The sequence below is a fragment of the Ochotona princeps genome, chromosome 10, assembly GCF_030435755.1.
Source record: "Ochotona princeps isolate mOchPri1 chromosome 10, mOchPri1.hap1, whole genome shotgun sequence".
In the NCBI taxonomy this organism is placed as follows: Eukaryota; Metazoa; Chordata; class Mammalia; order Lagomorpha; family Ochotonidae; genus Ochotona; species Ochotona princeps.
Genome location: NC_080841.1, coordinates 24461774 through 24481375, shown reverse-complemented (window position 1 = coordinate 24481375; position 19602 = coordinate 24461774). Strand labels below are relative to the sequence as shown.

The 19602-nt window shown below is 37.4% G+C and overlaps 1 protein-coding gene across 1 annotated transcript in view; it reads left to right on the top strand.

The window, feature by feature from the left end:
- Positions 1-19602, top strand: part of USH2A (usherin) — a 641433-nt gene that overhangs the window by 249919 nt on the left and 371912 nt on the right. The window contains exons 22-29 of the mRNA XM_004578639.2: positions 2226-2352; positions 4351-4452; positions 5529-5708; positions 6067-6197; positions 9557-9830; positions 14661-14864; positions 14990-15070; positions 17570-17764. Coding sequence (XP_004578696.2) covers positions 2226-2352; positions 4351-4452; positions 5529-5708; positions 6067-6197; positions 9557-9830; positions 14661-14864; positions 14990-15070; positions 17570-17764 — 1294 coding nt within the window. The remainder of the gene's footprint in view (positions 1-2225; positions 2353-4350; positions 4453-5528; positions 5709-6066; positions 6198-9556; positions 9831-14660; positions 14865-14989; positions 15071-17569; positions 17765-19602) is intronic.

The window sequence follows — 19602 nt, the reverse complement described above, 5'->3', positions numbered from 1 at the left end:
TTATATCTACAACTTCTAAGTGAAGATTTGTCATGTTTGAATTATTTTTTTAAACTCACCTGTTTTAAATGAGGAAGACCAAGGCAGAGAAAAGGAGAAATAGATCCAGAGTGTTGCAATTTGGTTTCCTCGTTTTCTCCAGTTAATCCTAGGCTGCCTACTGTCTCACTGCCTCACTGCTGTCACTCTGAGGTCACCTTATATTCTGCGTAAAGGCTGTAGGGATAAAAGCTTGCGTCATTGCTCTTCCAACTTTCCAATGCATTTATTCAATAAATGTGAGAAGGGTTTTATGATATCTAAAATTGAAACTGTTTTTTTATAATATGAACTGAACTGTTGGGACCATTGTTACAAGATACAATAAAGCAAAGTTAAATACAACTTTGCTGTTTTTGTTTGCTTATTTGTTTGTTTTTAGTTAAGTCCCTAAAACTCCCATATAATGATTCCACTATTTACTTAACTGACAATCGTATCACTATTTATTTAGTTTTAATTTTGAAGTTGCTCAGTCAGATGATGTTTTATTGGCCAATAATGACTCATGGTTGTCAGTGAAATGATCTATGTTTAGTGGTATTAACAGGAAATGTAGATAATACCCTGTTTTCACATGGGAGGAAGCTGTGAAAATGAAAGTTTCAAAAGAATTGTGAATTGCACTGATTTATTGCTTTATATATTTTTCAAATGGAGGGAGCAAACCAGAAACATGACATCAAGTTTATCATATAATTATTCTCCTAATGTTATTGGTGGAAAAGAGTCTTAAAATGATCTTACAGGAATGAGTTTTCTTAAGCTCCTCTATGTATAAAACAGTTTGGTGTAGTGAAACTACAGGTCTGGCATTTGAATTTGTCTACAATAAAAGTGATTTCTGATGTAGAGGATTGTTAATGCTACACACTGCTGCCAAACAAAATATGAAGAAACACTTATTCAGACACCTGATCTTTAGAATGCTGCATCGTTTGTAACAATTTTAACGCTAACTAAGTACACTTTGATGAAACAGCATTTAATAAAATGCTCATTAATTTCATCATTAGCAAGGGTATGCTAAGAAGTAAGCCAGTTTCTTATGTCACGCCCAATTAGCATCCCATGCTAGTAATCCCATTAGTATTGTTGAATTCACTAATGGAAAAACTAATGGGCATGCTACCAGGGCACATTAATTGGGCACGACACCAGTTCTGGTTTTAATTATTAAACTACGATAATGAAATGTGTGTTTGTAAAATATTAAAATGTGGAAATAGGGTCGAAGACAATTTTTAAAAAGTAGGTAGGAGAAACATATGAGGAAAGTTAATCAACAAAAATTCAAGGCCTAGAAATGAACTTACCAAATTGTTGTGTTTCTAGCTGAGTTGTCTGTTAAAGTGGGGATATTATCTATGTGAGAAGAAATTCAGTCATACTCACGGGAAATTAATTTTTTAACTGTTGATAACATGAAATTCAGTATGTCATACATGTTGTTAAACTCTCTATGAAGTCAGACAGGAGCCAATTGACTAGGTAGAAGTGATATGTTATACAATTGAAGCTACTTTAGGCAAATACAATCAGAAATGTACTTCACATGGTATGATTAAGAGATTTTTTTGCAATATCAATATTCCGCTATATTCCATTGCATAGCTATCAGTTTGTCTTCTTGAAAAATAATCTAAAATTTAGAGTTTGGAGAAATGCCATGGGAAATGTTTTGAAATTGTAATAGTCTACCTAACCTCACTTTTGGTCTTTAAAATTTTCTATTAGCACAAAGACTATTATTGTAAATAATTGACTTTATTAAGTAAGAAACTTAGAAAATTTGGAGTAATTTTGTAAGTTTTTCTTTGATAGTCATTGTAAATCATGTTGATGACAAACTTTAAATATCTATTCAAGTCTTAACTGCTTATTGACATTATAGCATTTAGCAGAGTTTTAAACATAACAGATTGAATAAGGATTCAGTGAGCTGAAAATGAAATGGGCCTTATAAAATTTGTTATTCTAAAGAGAAATTCTTTTGAGATCTGGATATTGTAGTGTTCTGAAAATCACATTGCAGAAAAGCCAGAATGGCATCAGACATCGACCTTAATTTTAAAATCTTTGCAGCGAGATCATAATGTTGAATTTCTAAGTTGTTTTGTAATAAGTATGCGTGTGTGTTTGTGTGCATAAACACTCACTCATTCTCATTCATTGATTCTCGTAAGGAATCTCCTGTCGAAGTTACCACAACTAACGATCATGGTAAACAATATAGTGATGGCAAATGGCATGAAATAATTGCTATTAGATATCAAACTTTTGGCAATATCACTCTTGATGGGCAGTATATAGGTAAGTACTTTTAGAAATATAGATGGTTTTATTGATATATGAAATGAAAGGTCAGTGAAGAATGACATTTATCAACTCGATACATGGGAGAAATTGTTCTTACATATACCTTTGTGTTATCATTGTCTCAACTTAAATCCCTTGACACTGCTCTAGAATTTTCTTCCTTGGTTGTAGCTGTAAACATAAACTCTGACAAGCAGTTCCTTATCCATGCAGAGTGAAAAGTTCAGAATTCTCTACAATTTCAAAACTCTTAGTTATGTCTCTTGTGGTCTGTTTGACCCTTAGAAGGAATTACAGTAGATTAAAGCACTTACCAGACGTGAGGAACCCAAAGCTCAGAAGACCTTCACAATCTCTCCCATGGATACAGTTGATAAATGTCATTCTTCACTGACTGTTCTCTCATTTCATATTTAAGTTTTGTTTTTTAATTCACTTAATGAATCTACCATTTTTAGATAATTATAAAACAATCACTCTGCTTTGTGATGATATTGTTTCAAGTATTATTGGAGGTATTCTGGAGATAAAAACCAAACAGAACTTTATAAAATTCACATTTTGAAAGAGGGGAATGGAAGATAAAACACAAAACAATTAAACAATAAGCCACTGTTAAGTGGTAATAAACTCTGATCATTGAGAGGAGAAGAGGGTGTGTGTGTGTGTGTGTGTGTGTCTGTGTGTGTGTGTGTGTATGTGTTTAACAGTGTTAAAATTTTATCTAGGACTGTTAGGGGAGGCTTCTCTGTTAAGATAACTATTGAGCAGTGTCCTGCTGAGATGAAGAAGACCATGCAAATATCCAGAAAAATAAAGTTCTAGACCAAGGGTTTTGAGTCAAGGAACAGACAGGCAAGCCAGAGTGAAAGAGAAGGCATGGCAAGGTTAGTAGTGTGGCCTGAAGTCACAGAAATAATTTGAGAGTCAAATTTTGGATAAGGAGTCACAAGATCTGACTTTTTTTTTAATGCTCACTATGGCTGCTTTGTTGAGAAAAAATTTAATGAGGAAATGAAGGTGAAAATGACTTACTAATAAGGTTTCTTCAATAACTGTTATTATTCAGGAAAAAAAAATGACCAGGGTGACTTGACTCAGCAATGTAACTATGTGGATATACCATGGGTGGATGCATTTTAGCCGTAATGTCAATGTCAAATTACACGATTTGAAATGAGACTGAAATGGCAAGTACTGCCAAACTACCTCTCTGGGGTGAAGTTTCTGCTTGCCTTTGTTGGGGTACAACATTCACTCATGTAATTTGCCTTGTGGCCTTTGATAGAGTTTGGTGATCCCTCACTTAATGTCACTGCCAGGCTTGGGTCACAGCAGTCTTCTGGAAGATTTCTGCCATAAGCATGTGTGAAAGATGGCATCAGAAGGCAATTAGGCAGGGACATCAGAGTTCACCTTTGGACATGTTCCCGCCCAAATATTTATAGTCCATCCAGGAGGAGACATTGAAAGCAACATGCAAAACACAAAAGTCTGACTTTATTGAGAAAGTCCAGACTCTAGACACACATTAGGAGTTGTCAGTAAAGCAGTGTATGTAAACCCAAGGAGGCAGATGTAAGTAGGGTTAATTAAAGTATGTTGGATTCTGGGGGAAAATAAAATGAAATAAAGATGTTCTTTCCTATCAAAGGAGGAAGCAATTAGATGCAAATGTTAGTGGGGAATGTAAGATCATCAGGAAGGCAGGAACCCTCTAGGGGTTTTGCCTCTGAAACCTACACCAGTATGTGGCTTGTGTGCTCCTTGAGGGAAGACAGAGGAGGACAGAACTGAGAGGGAGTCTGGGTTGTTCTGACATCAGGACACTGAGATGAGGAAAAACTCATGGCAAAAATTAGCAAAGAATAGATACCAAAGCATAAGACCAATCAGGAGACAGAGGTGTCCCGTTTCTTGGTGAAGGATTTAATCATTTGTTAAACTAGTAGAAATATTTATTCTGCTGAAGCTTGACTCTCATCTCTGTAGGTTCCTCAGCTGCCCTGAATGGTAGCACGGTTATAGGAGAGAACACAGGAGTGTTTGTGGGAGGACTGCCCCAAGGGTACCCCATTCTCAGGAAGGATCCTGGTAAGTTTAGCAGGTATAGAATTATTTGTAGTCGCTTTCATTTTTTAAATAATTAATTTGAGCTGTTTTATCTCAGGTTTGATTGCATATTATATTTTGTGTATTAATGTTTCAAAAAATTTCTATTGTTTTGTGAAAAGTATCATTGCCATTTATCTTATTACTATCTGGTTCTTGGCTCATAAGAAAAGTTCATTAAACTTTTGCTGAAATACATTATACTAACTTCAGTCAGAAATATATTGTTTAAGGAGTTGTGCATAGGTTTTTCAAAGATGGTTAAGCTGAATGTCAAAGAACACATACATGAGAACTATGACCATGCCTTATACTCTAGATAGCGTGAAGAACATTTGTAGAAAACAATGGGACAGATTCTCACCCAGACTCTTGAGCATAGATAAGTAGAATTTGGTTTCTAAAACACTAAATGACACTGATAATGAAAAGTTAATTCTAATTAAGTGCCCAAAGGTGTTGTAACTGAGGTATTGATCAGGTAAATCCCATAGTTTTACAATATCCATTGCATATCCAAGTACTTGCATTTGATTTCAGATTCCAGTTTTCTGCCAATGTAGACCCGGGAAGGCAGTGGTGGTGGCTGTAATAGTTCATTCTTGCCACCATCTGGAAGATCTAGATTGCATTCTATCTCCTAGGTTCAGCTGCAGCTATGACAGTGCATTATTGGGTAGAAGTGTCTGTGGGCTCATTTTCTCTCCCTTTCCTCCCTCTCTCCTTTTTTCTCCCTGTGCATATGTGTCTCAAATTCATTAGTTAGAAAATAAGAATAAACAGAAACAATTTTTAAAAGTGAACTTCCCTCCCAGTAGCGTAAAGCAAAAGAATCAGATTAAACATCCCTTTCTGCAGGTATGGTGAGTCTGAACAAAAGTTCAACATTTATAACAACTAATATTTACCATATCTGTGAGTGTGGTGTATCATCAGCAGTCTTCCAACAAATAGGGGATGAAAATGGTTGTCTGTTTCTTTGATTTTGATGGCACATAGTGTTTAATGCTTAAAACATCTTCAAAAATAATTTTTTTGGAATCATTAAACTCCTACAGAGATAATCCAAAAGAGTTTTGTGGGATGCCTCAAAGACATCTATTTTATGAAGAATTACAATCCTTCAGCCGTCTGGGAACCTCTGGATTGGCAGAGTTCTGAAGAGCAAATCAATGTGTATGACAGCTGGGAGGGATGTCCCACTTCATTAAATGATGGTGCCCAGTTCCTGGGAGCAGGTAAGGCTCCGAAATGCATAACACCACTCTGTTAGCAGGTTTGCTGTATGTTTGGCCTAACTTAAATTCACTTGATGACTTTGACTGCATATGATGCTAGAATAAAAAATACCTCTTTATACCATGATGTATATAAATACATCTTAAAAATCTAGAGATATAACAAATTGTAAGATTCAATTGTATGTGGTGCTCTTGCATATCGTCTTTGACTGCTCATGTTGTTATCTGTGTATATCAATTTGGAAATCAGTTGTTTAGAAATAAGAATGCATTTTTACTTGAAAGATGCTTCAAGGGGATGTGTTTGCTATATTTCTTCATAAATGCTAACATGTACCTTTTCTTATGTTTGAAGGATACCTGGAACTTTATCCAAATATGTTTCAGGGTGGAACCGACTTTGAGATTTCCTTCAAGTTCAGAACTGACCAACTAAATGGATTGCTTCTTTTTGCTTACAACAAAGATGGACCTGATTTTCTTGCTGTATGTTCATTAATTTCATTAATATGTGTGAAGGGCTCAAATTCAATTTTAACAAAAGATAAACCATATATTATTATAGATGCTAAGTTGAAATTTCTTTACGGATTAACTTTGGTTTTCATTTTGTTTTACCCAAGCTATGTTAGTTTTGAAGCACTGTGAAACATTTTATATTTTAAGGTCATGATAATTTCTTTACATTACAATATTGTGACAATTTTAAGCAAAGTTATTTCACAACTGAATCAAACATATTTCCCTAACTTCTATTATCTCTTCTTATAAACTGCACAGTCTATGTGCCAGTTTTGTTTTGTTTTGCTTTTTATAACTTATTTATTTTATTGAAAAGGCAGATTTACAGAAAGGAGAGACAGAAAGCTCTTTCATTCTCTAATTCACTCCCCAAGTGGTCATAATGGTCAGAAATGAGAAAGTCCGAAGCCAGGAGCCAAGGAATTCAAGTCTCCCACATGGCTGCAGTGTCTCAAGGCTTTAGGCCATCCTCTACTGTTTTCCCAGACCGTACACAGAGAGCTGAAAGGCAAGTGGAGGGGCTGGGATACAGAATGGCGTCCATATGGGATCCTGCTGCTTACAGGGTGAGGGTTTATTCACTGAGCCATCATGTCTGGCCTGGCACATCTGTTTTCACGCTCTACTGATTCAGGGGAAAAATGGGCAATTAAATACTTAAAGTGAAGATGATCGTGTATTCCCTAATGCCTGTCCTTTTCTTGGGCAAAAGCTTATTCTACACCTATCCTATTCTCTGTGAGTCCCATTCTTCCCAATACATTGGCTCTTACCAACCAGAACACCAAAAGATTGAGTTTCACAATCTTGATTTTTGTTCTGCCTTTAAAACCACCTCTGCTGTATTTTCCTTCTCTTCACAGCCAAGTTCATTAAAGTTCTAAACTCTGTTATTGCTACTTTCTCAACTCGTCTGAGTGCTAAGAACACTGCATAGAGAGATCTTGCTGCTAAGGCACTATGCTACAAAAGTGAGTTCACAAACTTACCAATGATTCTCACATTTCATATTATACTAGACCATTCTCACCCATTATCTTATCTGAGCTTGATAGATCATCCTTTAAAAACATGTGTCCTCCCTTATTTCTTCACCAGCATACTAGTTACTCTTAATTTTCATTAAATCCTTCTGGCTTTTCTAAGAAGTTCACTAGCAGCTAAAGTCCTCTCCTTGTGTGCACTGGGATTCCATATGGGCACCAGTTCAAGTCCTTGTTGCCCCACTTCACTTACAGCTCCCTGCTTGTGGACTGGGAAAACAGTCGAGGACAGGCCCAAGCCTTGGGACTCTGCATCCATGTGGGAGACCCAGAAGAAGCTCCTGGCTCCTGGCTTTAGGTCGACTTAACTCTGGCCATTGAGGTCACTTGAAGAGTGAATCATCAGACAGAAGATGTTCCTCCCTGTCTCTCCTCCTCTATGTATGTCTGACTTTCCAATAAAAAATAAATAAATATTTTTTAAAAAGAAGATTACTACCCCTTAAAGGGTTGCTCTACATGCCTCAATAACATTGGTCTGGTTGAAAACTCCAGTTTGTCTGTCTGTCTGTCTTTCTTCCCTTCCCTTCCTTTCCCTACCTTTCTCTCTCTCTTTCTCTCTTTCTTTCTTATCTTATGCTCTTGTTACCCTGACTTCTTTATTTTGTCATGAACTTGTTCATGTCATTGACCTCCTAAATTTATTTATCTTGATGTTCAACCTCTTCAAAAAAGTTTTCTCTGGCATTTCAAGCTCCTATACACAATTAGCCATTTCTCTTCCTTAACAGTAACAACCACACATAGCCTTTCCTTAAAATGAAATGTATTCCATATTGTGACAGCAATCAATTATGTCTGTAGTTACCCCAACAGGTTATGAGTACCTTTGAATTTTTTTTATTCACCTAACTCATTTATCTGTTCTTCAGGTCCTGATACTTTTAAAAATATTTTTTAAATTCAGTTTTCCCTATCATCATTTCAAATTCAGTTAATTTCATATGATTTTAAAAATCATATTGATTTTTTTAATCAGGGTTTTATTTCCAGTATGTACTTCTTATGACTCAGAATGTGAGTATTTGGTATAAAGTAATAAAGGAAAGAATATTTGCTTTGGTATTAGATAAGCAAAATAAAGATGAACTTTCCCCCATATCAATCAGTTCGGCATCTACCTGTGAAGATTCTTCCCAACTGAAAGTCCACTGCAACATGTAGCCGCAATCTTATCTACATACATGCCTTTTGCATAATGTCTTCATGCCACTGCTTATGCTAATCTTACGCCTTGTAGAGCCCTCCTTGAAATTTATTTGCTTCCTAAAACCTTACTTTAAGTATTTCTCAGTTCTCATCATATCCCCATCCCATGGTTATAGTATTGACCCCATATCTTTGTTAATTAACAGTGTGATTCTTGAAACAATGGTTATCTTACAGTGGCAGGTATATGAAACATAGAGGTTTATTATTTATTAAGCGAATAGATAGATAAATACTGACTTCTACCTAATGTGCATCACAACGATGAGAGTTATATGGAAAATGTCATAATGTTTATCCAGCATGGCTTAATTTGTTTTATCTGACATAATCTCCAATTTTCAAGTATTCTATAGGTGCTTCTTTGGCTTCTAATAAAATGAAAAAATGGTAGGTAAATTAATTATGTACTATTTTGAAGAGAAATATGCATTTTCTGCATGAAGAAAATTTGAATGAAATATATTCACATTAGAAAATGATACATTAGTCTAAAAGAACACATATAAAAGCAATTAGGTTAGAGACTCAGAATAAAATTGAAATATTACATCAAATATATCTTACAAATTTGAAATTGGGTTCACTAACCAGTTAAAATAAGTTTAATCAAGCTTGACATTTCATTTTCATATAGTCTTGTCATATTTTCCCTCAAATTAAGTTGTTATATAAAGTAGTATTTTCTCATTTTCTAAAAACTCAAAAATAGAGCTATGGCTCAAAGTGTTCTGTTCTTTCTGTCACTTGTGTTCAGATTTAATCTTTTTGACTATATTGCATCAAAAAAGAAGGAATCTTATGCATACATAATATTGCTACACATAAAATAATTATTACTGGGTATGAACTTGTTTGACTGGACACAGCATTCTTCTGGTCAATTATAAGCTTGCAGAGTGCTTCATGGTATTATCTTCATGCTGCTTAGGACAAAGTAGGACATTTTTGTAGAGTGATTTCAGAGAAATTTCTTGCTTTTTATCAAGAAATTGACCTTCTGTTCTCTCCCAAACTGCTATTCTATAGCTATTTTCACATATCTATCTTCTTTTCTAATCTGATATCCAGCTGGAGTTGAAGAGTGGACTACTGAGCCTCCGGTTAAACACCAGTTTGGCTCTCACACAAGTGAATATGTGGCTGGGATTTTCTTATTGTGATGGAAAATGGAATAAAGCCATTATTGAAAAAGAAGGCTCCATTGTATCAACAAGCATGAATGAACTGGTGAAGCGTGTGCCAGAATCCAGACTCCAGGCTCTGGAGGTGAATTCACCTGTCTACATTGGAGGCATCCCACAGGAGCTGCAGCATTCTTTCCAACACTTGAGATTGGAACAAGGTAAACTTGTAGAATTCACAAAAATGTACTTCTCTATTCTTAGCAGTGTTCAGTGATATTCTGTTTCCAGATATAGCAGTAGATTAAAAGTCATATCTATCAATCACTTCTCCCTATTTTTCAGAATTTTCACTCCTAAAGAATAACAATTACACAACAGCTAAATTAGTTATGCATATTATCCTAAAGCATGTGCCATCATACTATCTCTAATCAATATATTTCAAATTTTTGCATGCATATTTTATATATAATGGACACAAATTAATTTTTTCATGTATTTTCATTGAATGCACATTGAGGTCTAGTTCTTTTTTGGGGGGTATTGAACACTGTGTGTACAGATTTAAAAAATGAGCTAGTAGGGCAGTTAAGTTCATTAGTTTTGTTTTCTTCTTTTTACTCATGCTGATGCTCTCCATGCTTTTGCAATGCAACTCTCAAGAAGACAAAGTACCTGAAAGAGTTGGTGTGGTTGAATCCAAACATGGTAGTGAAATATTAACAAATGGGTGATGATTAATAGCCATTAAAAGAGAGAAGAGTGCATTACAGCTAACCTAAGCTTCAAGATAGTCAGAAATTGTTAATTTAAGTAAATTGATAATGTCCTACTTCACTTAGTGTGGCAGGCATGTATTTGAGTTTTTCATGAGAGTATAAATAGAAGTTCTAGGAGTTAGGCATTATTCTTCATATCCCCATTTTACAAATAAGAACACAGAAGGCCCAAGAGGAAAGTAAACTGACAAGACCCCATAGGCAGCAAGCAGACAGTGAAGCTGGGAATCTCTTTCAGGCAGCCATTTGCAATCATGTGTTCTCCTTTATGGGCATAATCCAATATATCTTTTTTTAAAAAGTATTTTTTTAAAGTAGATTTATAGAGAGAGACAAAGCAGAGACAGAGAAATATTTTCCATTTATTGATTTACTTCCCAAAAGATTAAAACAGCCAGAGCTGAGCTGATCCAGGGCCAGGAGCTTCCACCAAGTCTCTCATATGGATGCAGGGGTCTAAAGACTTGAGTTTTCTCTGCTGCTTTTCCCAGGTCAAAAGCTAGGAGCCATCTGAGAAGTGGAATACCAGGGCACAAACTGGCACCCATGTAGGATGCCAGTGCCATAGGCAGAGGCTAATAAGTTCACTCTGCCACAGCACTGGCTCCAATGTCATTTCTTTTTAAAGTGAGGAAAACACTGTAATTTCTGATAGGTGATGCGACATGGTCCCATGCAGAAAATGCCACCCACATATTTCAAAATCCATGCACCACGAATAGTTAAAGGTTCCATGAAGCAGTCTTTGGTATTTGGTAAGTACATAAAGATTTAAATGCCTTGGAATAGAAAATATATGGCAACCTCTAAGGAGACTTTAGAAGGGTAGTAGTAAGGAGTTAATGAATAACTTGGATGTAAGACAGTAATGACATTTTCAAGGCAGTTAAGTTGTAACCACCACTAAAAATATTACATTCGTAGAAGAGCTTCTCTAAGATTTTAGATTTCTAAGGTTAGGAAGAACTTGAATATCCTTTGTGTGAGGTTACTTGGTCCTGTTACATTTATTGAAATAAACAAAACCCAGCATATCTATGTTTGTGCTTTTGAATTATATCTACATTACTACTGGTTGACTTAGAGAGCTAGCTAAAGCTGGTACTGTAGGCTAATAATGATCGAAGTTTAAAACATCAACATAGATGACAGGGGAATAACATTATTTACACTCTGTTTAAGCCCATCACTCTGAAAGATATTTTATTCATGGGTATCACTACAGGTTTATCATTGAAGTATCATCCAAGACAGGGCACTCAAACCACTGGTAGCAAACTGAGGTGTGGTAATAAGAAATCACAATTAGCCATCATCATTATTATTCAAGATACACTCAGATCATACGGAAGGCTGAGTAACTGTAGACTTTATGACTCCCTTCCTCCAAGAGTTTGACTCCAATGCTTTGAGACACTGATCGATATAAGCCTCACATGTTCTTATCAGCAGCCCTTGGGAACATTCACAGTGCAGAGGGGCAACATGTACTCTGTCAATGGCAATTAAAGTGAATCATGTTCACTTAATGTATTTCTTTCAATCCACTATCAATAGTCTCAGGAATTGTTCCTTTTCTGTCCTTCTTAATTAGCTTTTTACCTAGAAGCTCTATTTTGTGGTCATATAAGTGCTATTTCTTCTTAGCCATTAATGTAATTTTCCTTTGAATCAAATGCAAAATTAATTTCCTTCTTTGTTTTGGAAATGCAGAGCACATAATTTGCTAAATTGTACTCCCTCAGATCCTAGGAGTTCATCTTAGGCTATGGCTAGAAGAATCATGTACAACCATGTTGGACTGACTGGGCCATGACAGGTGGTATTACAGATTAGCTGTACCCGGAGCTCCAGCAAAGGGGGAGGAGATAGGTCCCAGCCAAGCCACGTGCCCTGGTACTGGATTGCCTCCTCTAGAAGAACAGCTACTGTTTCTATGATTGTCTGCATAGATCTCTGGACCAGCTTTACATTTTTTAGAAAGTTGGGGAGGAGGGAATATTTGATGATTTTTCACTAAGGCAGAGGTCCAAGCAAAGAGGGGTTCTCTTGTTGTTTGCTCAGGTGTCACTCAAATTTTGAAGGCAAAGAGTGTTTCAGGTGGTGGAGAGTTCAAAGAATGGAGCAAAGTTTCACTTGGATGAACTCTTTGGTTTGAGCCCAAAAGATACAATAGGAAGGATCCTATGTGAAAATTTTGTGGCTTTGACCTTCAAGGTCTGAGGCCAGAGAATCACGTCTGTAAGAGAACTGTTACTTAAAATCCTCACTAAAAGAAGCTCTCGTTGTATGCAAGAATACTTTATCTTTTGCCTTTCACAAATTTACAGTAGCATCTTGTAGATTGAGGCTTTATGACATTTATTTTTATTTTTAGAAAATTATGATTAAACATGCTAACATAAAATTTGTCACCTTGGCCATTTTCAAGTACACAGTTCAGTCAGTAACATAAACTATGTTTCTATGCAACAATCACCACCATCCATCTCAGAGAGTCTTCTCATCTGGCCAAACTGAAACTCTGTATCCTTCAAACAATGATGACATTTCTTGTAATAGTATCTAAATGTTTGCCAAAGTGGCTTTCTTATGTTCTCATTTTGCTTTAGTGAATTTACAATACATAGAAGTTAGGTAACTCAGTTATGTGCCATCTGAAAAATGCTGGTAAAAAAGGAAAATTAGAAATTTTTATGATACTGAATTTTCCAGCAAATGCTTTTATAGTGAGCTTCATTGCTTCCAATTTAATCCATCCCACTTATTTAAATCTACAATACGTTTAAGATAGGGTAAGAGTATTGATCAGCCAGACAGAAAGGAATAGCAAAGAACATTTAGAAGCCATGAGGGTAGAACTGAATGTGTTAGAATGTATCATATAATGACTGAAGGCCAAGGACAGGTGCGTGATGCAGCAGTTAATCCAGTACTTGGGATACATACCTGCATCCCATATTGGAGTTCCTAGGTTTGTGTTCTGATTCTCCTTCTGACATAGTTTCCTACTGATGTAAACCCTGGGAAGCAAGAAGTGAGGGTTCAAGTACCTAAGTCTCTGCTACCATGTTGCAGACCAAGATTGAATTCCAGGCTCCTTGCTTCATCCTTTCCTACCCTAGGCTTCTGGGAGCAGTGGAGGAATGAAAAGTCAGCTGGGGGATATATGTCTCTGGCTCTTGTAAATAAATGATATAAATGATAAAGCACATAAATATAAATTTGAATACACATCCTGTGAAATCCAACTGTCATCCCATTGCTAAAATTTGGTAATAACAATGGGAATGTAAAACTGGTAGCCACTTTGTGTACTCTGGGATATAGAACTCATTGAAAATAACAAAGCATAACAAAAGTTCTTCTGTACTTTGATTTCACTGAGGTTGAATTCTGTGCCAGGCATGATAATTAAGCCAGGTGGACACTGAGGCCCACTGGATCAAGCCAGCATGCTGTATCCAATAGCTTGGGTTCAAGTCCAACTGCTTCCTAGGCAGATTCTTGCTAGTGTGCACCTTGGAAGGCAACAGATGATGGCTCAGGTACTTTTGAGTCTGCCACCTACATGGGAGACATGGATGGAATGCTGTATCTGGCCTGGTCTAGTAATGGCTATGGCAATTAGTTGGGGATTAAGCTCACATATAGATGTTCACTCTTTCTCTCCCATTCAAATAGATACAACTAATCAAGTAAGCTTTCAAAACAAAATATTATTATGCAATTCATACGACTATGTCTCATGACATTGTCTCAGATACATTTTGAAGTTATTGTATTTTTCTGTCCTACATAAAACCCTCAAGTTGCCTTTTCCTCCAATGACTCTGTTGAATAATTGTGCTAATTCAAAAATAATTTTGGTGCTTAAACACTGCTTTATGTATTGATTTAATTTTCCTTAATTAAATTTAATTTTCATGAGATGTGGGTGCACCCCTAACATAATTTATCATTGTTAAAATTTTGTTTCAATAGAAGAAGCATAATTCAGACAATGCGGTTCTAAAGAGGTACAACAAATGCTTTTTGGACCCAAAAGTTGGTTTGAAAGTACTAGGAATGAAAATAGTTCCTTTTAACAACTCGGCTTGCTAACAAGCATGAGAATACCTCAACTATTTCACAAGTAAGACTGAAAAGTTTAAGCATCGAACCTAACCACTTCTGTTCCCTGCAAACATAGCACTACAGAGGGCAAAAATGATTGGTAATTAATGACTGAAGGCCTTGATGGGCTACTAATCGCTTACTCTTTGCTAGGTTTCGGTGGTTGCGTAAAAGATGTGGAATTTACACGGGGTGCTGTTGTTAACTTGGCATCTGTGTCCAGCAGTGCTGTCAGAGTCAATCTGGATGGATGCCTATCACCTGACAGCGCTGCTAACTGCACGGGAAACAACTCCATCCTGGTTTACCAGGGGAAAGAGCACAGTGCTGACGAGAGTGGTCTCCAGCCTTTTACAGGTAACGTGGGGTCCTCTCAGAGAGACATGTCAGATGTCCCGTCATCTGCCCTTCCCTCCCTGCCAGCACCCTGTTAGTCTATATGAGAAGGACTGCAATGTTTCTAATTCTCCTTTCCATTTAAGAATACCTGTATCGTGTGGTAGCCTCGCATGAAGGAGGTTCAGTGTCTAGTGACTGGAGTCGGGGACGCACCGCAGGAACAGGTAAAGGCTGCTTATCTTAAACTGTGTTTGTGCCCCTCCCTGCATGTATTTGATCAAGGGAAAAGCAGGACATCCCTGTGAGGACCTGCATTTTCATAAACTCGTGACAAAGCATGCTTTGGTTTGAGAATGCATGTTAATAGCTGAAACAGTCTATTGTGTTTATGAATTTTAACAGTTTACTGAGTATCTGCTCAAATAGGATCCTTTCCTCTGTGGATACAGAAGAAAGTTCACATTTTTGCCAAGGTTTTCATAGACCCCCCCACACACAATGTAATGGGTCTAAGGATAAGAAACTGTACTCACCACATAGATCCCAGGGAGCTTAGAGCAAAGGCGAGGGTTACCATGTGACAGGAAAGCATCCTTCTAGCTGACTCTGCCATGATTGAAACCTGCTCCTGATTGGACCAGACGTGTGTGTTGTAACATCACTACAGATATCTGACACACTCATGACATGAATCGCTCATAGATGTAACATTTTGTGTCAGAAGCAAAGCAACTAGGAGACAGTCTGAACAGGTGTCGCCTCAGACACCTGATTTATCAGTGTATTGTGCCTCTGACTGTAGACCATAACACATTTTTATATATTGTCAGTGCAGAAAGACATTCCCCATGTCGAGCTGTGTGAGCCATCAGTGTTCTACTCAGTAATTATCAGAAAGGCAAGGAAATCTTCAAATGGCTGCCACTCCATGTCTTTGGAAGCAAGTTTGCCTAGTAAATAGCATGCCAAGGGATGATGACGCACCATGTCCCCATATAGTTACTAACAACACTGGACAACCTTTCAGGACTCTTCCTTACATGAAATAATTAAGCACCTAGATGGGCCACTAAAGAATAATCTTCAAGGCTTGCTGCCTACTGATTTAACAGAGGAGGGTCGCTTGATACTTTCCCTGAATGATTTAAATGAGCATCTATTTATAGGTAGACAATGAGCTGAATACTCTCTTAAAAATCCTTTCCAACTTCAAAGCTAGGACAAAGCTGTAACATAAAATATTTGTTTGCTACTGATGTGTTCTCTGCCCTATTTCACACTCTACCTGATTAACAAGTATTCCATCAAATCCACTCTGCATAATTCAACTGCATAATAGGTACCTAGAAAGTGAGTTTCTTCATGACTTAACGTTCCCCATTGTGGTTCACCCTAAGACACTACACAAATAGGACTCTGAATTTATAGCAATGATCTGATCACAAAGGCTGATGCCATAAATTCGTATTTACAATCTGACCACAACACGGAGCAGCTACATGCTCCCAGGGGCTGGAGAATAATTGCACTATTTAATTATTTTTGAGTCAGTTTTGCTTTGTCCCATATGAGAAGACCATCTGTTAATCAGCACTTATTTTGCCCTGTACCACATTTCAGAACAAATAAAATCAACATTGCCCCCACTGTCCCTTCTCTTACAACTTGATCATGTGGCCTGTGTGTTTTCTAGCAGTGCCTGTAGTTTTTTAACTGAAAAATATGGCTTCTCTCCCTGTGCGCCTCTTGTGTATGTTCATCGCATTTCCCTTAAAGCTGTCCTGTTTTATGGGTCTTCATAGTGAAGCCAGAGGGGGGTACTTAGATGTGGGAAAATCAGAGTGATCATCCATCGACAGGCTGAAGAGTCCAAGAGCAGTTAAGGCTTAGTCTCTCATCTGTCATCCTGCCAGAGTTCCTTGGGCTCTTCCTTTGTGTCCACAGTACAGCCTGATGTGATGAAGTTCTTACTGACCAGAACCATGGTGATATCTCATATACAGTTAAAGGTTGTAGATTTTTTAAATGAGGGCGCTCAGCTTGTAAGTGCGGGTTTGCTGTTCCCTTAAACCTTTTGACTTTGCATTACTGTTTTCAGATTATCTGAAAAACCTGCCTCTGAATGTGGCTTGGTAGAATCTAAAAGTACTGATTTCCCTCCCCACTCAAATGTGATTGGGAATGCATGCTGTATATTAGATCTGGTAGAACTGTTTTACTTTAAAAATGAAGCTGCAATACATTTGGAATTTGCAAAATGGAACTAGTTCTTTAAGTGCAACTCAATCACATTTGCGATATTTTTTGGCTAATGTATTGAAGATATAAAAGTGTCAAACCGCATGTATAATAACAGTCTAATTATCTTGCTTCAAAGGGGTACATGATTATATTGCTTGAACTTGTTATCTGCCTACCGTCCACCTCCTTCCTTGTGAGTGATGTTTAAACATGTCGGATACATTAAATGTTTTTGGAAAACCCGGACTAGACTTAAAAGAACATTATGTCGATGGAGTTTTGATGGTTTTGAAATATTGCTTAAGCTGAATGGCTCAAGATGTGCAGTCATATTAAATCAATGCTGAAAAGTTACAACGCTAATAAATTGTATTTATGCTAATGGTTGAGTCTGATTTACTGCAGCCATTAAAAGTGAAGAACGGGGCAATAGTCTTCTCAGAGCCACTATGTTCTCTGTTTTCCCTCTTATTCTTTCATAGCTCCAGAAAGTGTGCCAAGTCCCTCCAGGGTGCGCAGCATCAATGGGTACAGCTGTGAGTTGGCCTGGGATAAACCTGTTGTGGCTAGAGGTGTAATGGAGAAGTATGTTCTGAAAGCCTACAGCTGGGATGACCCACATCTGCTTGGCATGCCTTCTGCCAGTGCTGAGTTTGTCAATACCAGTGCCATCTCAGGTAAAGATAATTCTTTAATGCAGTGCCTTATACTTATTTTCTTTCTGTCTTAATCTTAAAAATCCCTGGCTGACTTTGGGGCCACCAGCTAGGAGTCTGGATCACATTATCTGTGTTTCCCCTGTGGGAGTGCCTGTCTTTGATGTCCAGTGCCTGAATTCAGCATTCTTTTTAATGTGGATCCTGGGAGTCGGTGGTAGGGGCTTAAGTATTTAAGGTCCTGCCATTCACAGGAGACACTTTGGTTGAGTTTCGGGCTCCTAGCAAGGATTTTCGTCCAGTCCTCATCACTGGGGAGTGAACCAGTATATGGAAGCTCCCTGTTTCTCTTGCCCTCTCCAATTTTCCTCCCCTCCATTTCCTGTCTCTGTCAGCCTTACATAAAAACACGTATTTTAAAACTTTAAAATGTAGCTATCACCATCAACCCTGGTTAAAAAAAAAAAAACCCTGCATTTTCCTGGGATGAGAAGGATAATTCAGGAGAGCATGGGCTCTATGGATGACTTCATTACAAGGTTGATGTTCTCCTTTTCTGCAAGAGATGAGATCATAGGCAGCTACAGCCCTTTAAGTTCACTGTTGTCTTTGGGGGATGCCTATGTATGCAGACTCAGACAAGATCAGATTGCCTATTTTACCATGCAGCCATTTACTCTTTGGGACCAGCCCAAGTTCATACTACCATTATATGTTGTAAAATTGTTGATTAAACCCAATTATCTCAAGGTGGAAGCATACAGGATCCTCAGTAGTTTGGCAAATCAGGCAATTGATTTCTCACAGTGCAGCATGCCACACACAATGATTATCATGAACTATACACCTGTTAACGTACCTCCCCAACAAACTCATGCAGATGCAGTCAGACCTTGTTTTCCAGTTTTTAAGTGGAAAGCTGAATGTAAACCTTTGACTCCTCAACGTACATTAAATGTGATGGAAAACTTTCTTGCAATGTGAGCATTCACATGAATATTGGAAGAGGATTAAATATCTTTCTAGCATATTGATTTTCATTCCCCTCAAGACTTGACTGACTTGTTTGGAATTTGTGGCTCTAATATACAATTAATTTGTAGAAAAACAAAACAAAGCAGAAATGACCCTCACAGCCTCCACTTGCTGCTTTCCTATTTCAGTTGTCTGGTAACCCCCACCCCAATTCAGTCCACACATGAATTTATCCCTGGTAATGTGTGGCACATATGTAGGCTATAGGATACCAAATTGTTTGTCACCAAATATTCTCATTCCCCACTGGCAAATGGCACTCAATGATGGCGTCAAGCCCACCACTATTTTGTAAACAGTTCCTTGTCCTATTCTTATTCATACATTATACTTTTCCTAAAGCATCAAATGCTAACTGCTGCCTCATCCTGCTCAGTTAATGGTTGTACATTTTAGATGAAACTAAATAATTTACAAGAAGCAGAACCATTATGTAAAATTTTACTTGCTTCCTCTGTATCGGACCTATATATTCATTGTAGTTTTTCTGCCTGCGGGGGCTTGAGTTCCCACCTCCTCCCTTCAACCCCACTCAGCCTTAACCACTGTGAGCATTTGAGGTGTGAAATAGAAGATGGCAGATTCCAGTCTGCCTGTTCCTCTCCATCTCTCTGAATCTCACATAAGTTAAATCAGTAAATGGAAGTTGAAAAAAGAAACAAAGTAGTATAAAAGAGTAAAGGGAGCTCTTGTGTTGCCTGATGACTTTGGTAGTATAAGGTTTAGGAAATGAGGGAGCATGTGAGTTGAGTGAAATTAAAACCAGCTTGGGTAACTGTCAGAGTCAAAGACTGTCCCAGGAAAGGGAAAAAGAGCTTGAAAAT